Source organism: Ylistrum balloti, unplaced genomic scaffold (genome assembly GCF_031769215.1).
Source record: "Ylistrum balloti isolate Yb309-2 unplaced genomic scaffold, AGI_CSIRO_Ybal_v1 Utg369668, whole genome shotgun sequence".
Lineage (NCBI taxonomy): Eukaryota > Metazoa > Mollusca > Bivalvia > Pectinida > Pectinidae > Ylistrum > Ylistrum balloti.
In genome coordinates this window covers 580,342-587,705 of record NW_026781915.1, presented here as the reverse complement: position 1 = coordinate 587,705, position 7,364 = coordinate 580,342, and the positions used below count along the sequence as shown (strand labels likewise).

General features: G+C 34.6%; 1 protein-coding gene across 1 annotated transcript; it reads left to right on the top strand.

Annotated features, from left to right (window-relative positions):
* Window positions 1–114: 114 nt before the first annotated feature.
* On the top strand, window positions 115–6,292 carry LOC132561008 (methylthioribose-1-phosphate isomerase-like). The gene is made up of 5 exons (XM_060225728.1): window positions 115–350; window positions 1,136–1,371; window positions 3,075–3,244; window positions 4,389–4,790; window positions 5,432–6,292. Exons 1-5 carry the CDS (start codon window positions 219–221, stop codon window positions 5,569–5,571), a joined length of 1,080 nt encoding a protein of 359 aa, XP_060081711.1. The 5' UTR covers window positions 115–218; the 3' UTR covers window positions 5,572–6,292.
* Window positions 6,293–7,364: the final 1,072 nt, after the last annotated feature.

Below are 7,364 nucleotides of genomic sequence, written 5' to 3'. Positions count from 1 at the left end.
TGATTCAAACGCTAACAAGATCCAGATAGCCAACACGTGGTGGCGATAACAGAGTATCGTTGTGGAACGTTGGATGCAAGTGGAGATAACACCGTTAGCTGTTTTACCTGATTGAGGTGCTTCTTGACACTACTTCAGATTAAAAGAGAAGACAACAACGACCTTCTTCTCTGACATTTGAACAACTTTGCAACGGACTGGAGACCCAAACTTAAAACATGACTCTTGAAGCCATCAAATACTCAAGGGGGAAACTAAGTATTCTAGACCAGCTCCTTCTCCCATTGCAAACAGAATACATAGAGGTTAAAAACACCAACGATGGATGGCAAGTTATCAAGAAGATGCAGGTAAATCTGTGTTAATAGCTAGGGTTATAGTTTATAGTTTCACTTTCGTATTGCAGTTATATGTCAACATTTACTCTTGATGTACTCACGTAAGTGTATCGTGTGAGGGGTATTTTTGGGCATATCCATTAGTGTTTACATAAACTTCATGCTTTGATAATTAAAATGTGTCTGAGGTCATGGTACTTGACATGTAATTTTTTTGCAAGACTCAAAACGCAACCACTAAAAAAACACGACGGCTTAAATAAAACTTTTGTAGTGAGAATCCTCCAACTGCTTTAAGAAGTAATCATGTGCTCCATCAACTGAGCGATTAGAATGTATTTAACATAAATCATTGCAGAAAAAATGTAAAATTCCTGTTATTATGTCCAAAATTTCATTTGCGATAGGAGCAGGATATTAAGCTAAAACAGGACTTAAACAAATTACATCGGTTTTAGTAGTATTTCGCTGATGAACTTGTAAACTATTTTAAAGGAGTTTGAAATCCAAATAATGAACTAATCGGGAGGATATTTGAAACTTTACTTTTAACTTACAAACAAGGCAAATAACTACTTTCTGATACAATATTAATTAAATGTAATAAGGCGGAATTGCCAATATATATTAACGGTTTAAAGTTATTTTGAATAATAGAATTTGGTCCTTTGCTAGGTACAGGTATTTGAGGAGAGGGGTACATGTAACTGTTTCACAGATTATGATGAAAATTACATAATTAGACAACGGAAATGAGTAAGGTAGAATACAACCGAAACATTGTTTTGTGTTGGAAGGTAAGAGGAGCCCCAGCTATAGCTATTGTTGGATGTCTGAGCCTGGCTGTTGAAATGCTGAAAACAGACTTCACCTCATCAGAGAAGCTGGGAAACTTTATCTGTGAAAAACTTGACTATCTTGTAACTGCAAGACCAACAGCAGTCAACATGGGTTCCTCTGCTGTATTGTTCAAACAGAGAGTTACCACACTGCTTGAAAATGGAGACCTAGCTGTTGAAGACTTCAAAATGACGTAAGAAAATGTGATAAGAAAAGTAATTTCTCAACAAAAAAATACCAATTCACTACTTCTGGACATATTGATTTTGAGGTTCTATTTGTTTAAAGTCTGGCTTTGAGTTTCATATATTCAAACAATTTAAAGGTTAGTTATCTTATGTAAGGTTATTAATGTGCTAGATAAATTTCAATGATATGCCAAAAAAGACATGTTGGTCTTAGTTCTTCATGCTCCCTAAAATTTTTAGGGAAGTAGATAGTTGCTGCTTTGTCTATCAGTTCGCCTTGCCATCCTCTTCATGTCTGAAGGTTCACAACAACTGATTTACAGAGTTATTGGCCTTGTTTAGAATATTATGTTTGCTTACATATAAACTCAGATTATGAAACATGGTGCATACATCAGTAATATAAAGAACATATGCATTGTACTAAAGTCAGCATCTGAAACCACTTAATTACATAGTTACTAACCTTTTTAAAATTTATTGTCATGAACTGTGTTTTGAATTGATGTCAATGAAACTCACAAGTTATCATAGTAAGCACATTTTATAAAAAAAAAATTCAATTCTTTAAAAGTTTGAACCCTAGATTATCTTCCATACACATATTAGTAACATACAGTGTTTATAGTTGATATGAAAAATTCAGTATCAGACTTGGTGAAATTTGCCTTACTTTCATAGCTCAAGCATAAGTATTTGTCAGAAAGTTTATACATATATTTGATATGTTGAAACATGATTCTTTTCCCTTTTTCAATCTTTATTTTGACATATTTCTACTGTAATATCATTAACATGACTACAAAAATACATATACAAAATTCACAAGAGACTCCAAAGGTTTTAAGAATATTCCTAAAGTTCCTCTGATACTCATTTTCATTAATTTGTTCTTAAGGATGTACTCCTCTGAATAGTAAAAAACAATACTTGCATTTAATTTTTAGCCCACCATCATCAGATGGCAGGCTATTCAAATGCCCTACATCCATGGTCCCTTTGTCCATAAACAATTTTTGTTATCACTTCTTCTTCAGAATTACTGGATTGATATTTCTCAAATTTCATATGTAGGTTTCCCTGTTGCTTTTGTGCCAGTTCAATTTTGGGACTGATCAGAAAAACAAAACAACCACCAGGTGGCCATCTTGGATTTTGACTTTGCAAAACTATCATCACTCTTTCTTCAGAAATTTTGGATGGATCTTTTTCAAATTTCAAATGTAGAGGCCCCTTTGTCCCTGGTTGCTCCCAAGTGATTTTTGGGTCTGATCAGGAAAATAAAATGGCCGACAGGCAGCCATCTTGGATTTTGACTTTGAATGTTTGTTATCCCTATTTCTTGAGAACTACAGTATAGATCTTCCTCAGATTTTATGTGTAGGTTTCCCTTGATCCATTAGTGTCCGTTTGATTTTGGGACTTACCTGATATCAGGAAAAATAAAATAGCTTCCAGAGGTCTATCATGGATTTGAAAGTTAAAAGATTATCATCGCTTTTTCTGCAAAGGAATGTTCAAATTTCTTATCACTAAGAGCAAAAACAGAGAAGAGAAGATAAAAGATGGGAAAAGATCAAGCTTTCAAAGAGCATGTAAAGATTAAACAACTGTGGGCGCAATGATCCCTATAAAGCTCTTGTTATAAGTGTTTGACAATTGAGAAAATTTGATATCACTGTATTACTGGAGTGTCATTGTATTTCAGAATCATTAAAGAAATTGAAAAAATGCTTCTCTCTGACCGCAGTGACAATATTGCACTGGCAAAGTACGGTGCTGGAGACATCATGGAGCGCTGCTCACATAATAAAGCTTGTGTCCTCACACATTGCAACACTGGTTCCCTGGCAACAGCAGGATATGGCACTGCTCTAGGTGAGACCCAGGCATTAAATTTTGACAATTGCATAAAGTTGAATACAAAAAGATTTATCTTATGGATGGGAAACAATCTGATAAATTTGTTGTTTGGTTTATGTGCCCTCCTGGTGTGGTCAGCCAGGATCTTTTGAAGAAGGGTCTTCTTGTAGTAGGTGGTGACTACCTCAATGAACAGCATGCCAGAGGTCTGTCACATGCTATCAAGTGTTACTTGGGTTAAATGTCTTGCTAAACAATTTCCACCAAGAATTGTATATACAAAACCAGGGTGTGCAAAATAGAGGTAAATATTTGAAATCCATTTTTTGTTAAAGTTGGGATAAAGATATTTTTACCAAATTTGGTCTTGAGTATCCTTTGATAAAGGGGAAAATTGTATCATGGTAGTATAAATAGATGACTAGACCCTCCTCGGGCAGAGGGATGGGGCTCAATCAGGAAGAAAAAGGAGGAAATACATTGCAAAAAAATAGTGTACAAAAATGTTTGGAGGTGCAGAAATATCTAAGTGAACAACATAGCCATATGAGCTTAGTGTTCTTTAAAATTCTAATAGTCAAAATTCCATATTGGATTTTAACTTAATTGTTGTGAAGCATCGAGAGAAAGGATTCTTCTATTGTACAGATAAAAGGATTCAACCAAATATATCCTACAACATCCTTTCTTAAAAGGGATGGAAATTTGTATAGATGCAGGAAAAATGCCTTCAGTGAATTTCTGTCTCAGAGTTTCTATATAAAGGTTACTATTAATTGAAATTAGCTCAAAACAATGATACTAATTTGCCTGAAAGCAAAGGCATTAAATATATCAGACATTTTCTTTTTTTTTAAGAGATGGATATGATGTTGATGTAAAATAGTGATGAGTTTTATGAAATTTTTATGGATAATCAAATGAAATGAAATTGAAGTTTGATATTTGTATCAACAAGATTTAAGATCCATGTTTCCTCACTTTATGTATTTCTCATCTTTCATGAAATCAAAGTTCATACAGTTATAGATGCCAATAGGAAGCTGTGTTCACAGCTTCTGAAAGCATACTCTTTTTGTTATTGTACATGTACAAGACTTTTAATACAGTTTCTGTGAGATACACAGTCCCAATGCCTAATCTTTACACTATTATTTAGGTGTGATTCGAGCTCTTCATGAGGATGGCAATCTGGATCATGCTTACTGTACAGAAACTCGACCTTACAACCAGGGTGCTCGACTGACAGCCTATGAACTTGTGTATGAAAAAATACCAGCCACTCTAATATGTGATAGCATGGCTGCCATGCTGATGGAGCGTAAGAAGATATCTGCAGTGGTTGTAGGAGCTGATCGAGTAGTAGCTAATGGGGACACAGCAAACAAGATTGGGACCTACCAACTCGCCATCAGTGCCAAGTATCACAACGTGTTGTTCTATGTTGCTTGTCCTACCACTTCATATGATTCCAGTAAACAGACTGGAGCTGACATAATTATTGAAGAGAGACCAGCTGAGGAGCTAACAAAAATCCAAAATGTACCTATAGCTGCTCCAGGTAAGAATCGCAGGCTTTGTTAGTATTCATCACAATTTCCATTAAGTTCCTATCAAATACTTGCACAAGTTACAGGAAAGAAAAATGACCTTCCAAAATGTATAAAGGTTTAAGACTGATTGGTCCTGCCCCGTACATTTTATTTTCTATCAAAGAGATCACAGATATAACCAATTGAACAAGTCTCAAAATTGGTGAACTTTGTTACTATACAAATTTACATATAACATCCTTTGATTTAATTATCACATATTCCAAAACAGTTATATAAAGAGAAAACACTTTCCCTGGAACATATGTTGTGACATTGAAGTAGAGATCTGGTATCTATACACTATAAGCACAGTATTACATTTCTTCCATATTGTTATTTTTGCATTTTAACACATACATAAATTTAATGATTCAGGTACAATTCCATTTTGACAATTTTGATAAAGTTTTCCTGTTTGGGCAGGCAGAATGAATTCTCATGTTATAAACAAATATTGTAAACTATTAAAACATTAAAATTCAAAATTAGTTTCTTCTTTTACCAAAAATGTATTTTTCATTTAAAAGTTGGTATGCGAATAAATGCTTCAATAGGTGCTGCATTAACAGTCACTATTAAACTTACTTTTAAACTGTTGACAATCCAGGTATACATTGCTGGAATCCTGCGTTTGATGTCACACCAGCTGAACTCATCACTGGGGGAATCATTACAGAACATGGAGTATTCAAGCCATCAGAATTGCAGAGCAAACTCGAACCAATTTTAAACAAAACAGTCCTTTAGTACTGCATTCCATTTGTGTATCATTGTAAGGATTCTAAGTTAACAGTATAAACAGAATTCTATTTCGTACACAACTTTCATAACAAAGTATGCCCTGCCATGCATACATGAGACAATAGAATATGCATGCGAACTAGATACTGAACTTTGTAACTTTGAGCACGAGTCAAATTGATATCAACTTATTAATTAATAAGATCTAAGTCATGGACATAGAATATCATTTATATTCCAGTTCATAGCACAAATACATCACCTATTTTTAGCCCACCATCTAATAGATAGTGGGTTATTTTAAATCGCCCTGCGTCCGTGGTCCGTCCGTCCGTCCGTAAACAATTCTTTTTACCGCTATTTCTGGAAAAGTACTGGATGGATCTTTCTCAAATTTGATATGCAGGTTCCCCTTGGTCCCTAGTTGTGCATTGTACCTTTTTTGAACTGATTCGCATTCAAGATGGTCGACAGGCAGCCATCTTGGATTTTGGAAGTAAAAGTTTGTTACCACTATTTCTGGAAAAGTACTGGATGGATCTTTCTCAAATTTGATATGCAGTTTCCCCTTGGTCCCTAGTTGTGCATTGTACCTTTTTTGAACTGATTCGAATTCATGATGGCCGACAGGCAGCCATCTTGGATTTTTGATGTAAAAGTTTGTTACTGCTATTTCTTGGAAAGTACTGGATGGATCTTTCTCAAATTTCATATGCAGTTTCCCCTTGGTCCCTAGTTGTGCATTGTACCTTTTTTGGACTGATTCGAATTCAAGATGGCAGACAGGTGGCCATCTTGGATTTTGAATGTAAAAGTTTGTTACTGCTATTTCTTGGAAAGTACTGGATGGATCTTTCTCAAATTTCATATGCAGGTTCCCTTTGGTTCTCTTTGGTTCCAAGTTGTGCATTATACCTTTTTGGACTGATCCGAAATCAAGATGGCTGACAGGCAGCCATCTTGGATTTTGAGAGTAAAATCTTGTTACTGCTATATCTGAGGAAGTACTGGATGGATACTTCTGATATTTCATAGATATTGGTTTCCCTTGGTCCCTAGTTGTGCATTGTACCTTTTTTGGACTCACAGGCAGCCATCTTGGATGTCGACAATAATACAGCACAAGCATATTTTCCATTATCCACCTGTAACTGACTGCTATCTAATAATACTTTGGGATCTTTTTCAAATGATATTTGCTAATAGGTGCTTAATAAAAATATCTTGTGCCATCATTGAGTACATTCAATGAAGACCAGTTCATGAACATTTACAACACCTGTAACAAACAAAAAAAAAAATAAACAAATCTTCAAGAACTCAAAACAGATCCTCAAATGGTGGGCGCCAATATCCCTCTGGGATCTCTTGTTTAAATTACTAAAAAAAAAAAGTATGCAGCAAAATTTAACATGTAATTTGAACTATTACGTATTATGTCTTGTTTTAATATGAAAATAATTGGAGTCATTTTGAGTATTCTTTGTTAATCCATAAGAAGGAAATAAACAGAAGTAAACAAGGTGTGGTTTACTGTTGTATAATCAATCCTAATAGTGATTTCTAAATGACATTCATTATTTTGTCAAGATATTTTTTAAGGTCATATATTAGCTACATTTATGTATAACTTCAATATGTATGAATTCCTGTAGAACATTGAAGACCTTACCCTACAAAATTGTTTTTAAGGCCAATTGAAGACTGTTCCATAGTGTTCGTTACCTTTATCGGTTTTATTGAGCCACAATCAAAACCACTGTCATCACTCTGGAGACTTCATTTCTTTAAAGATTGTG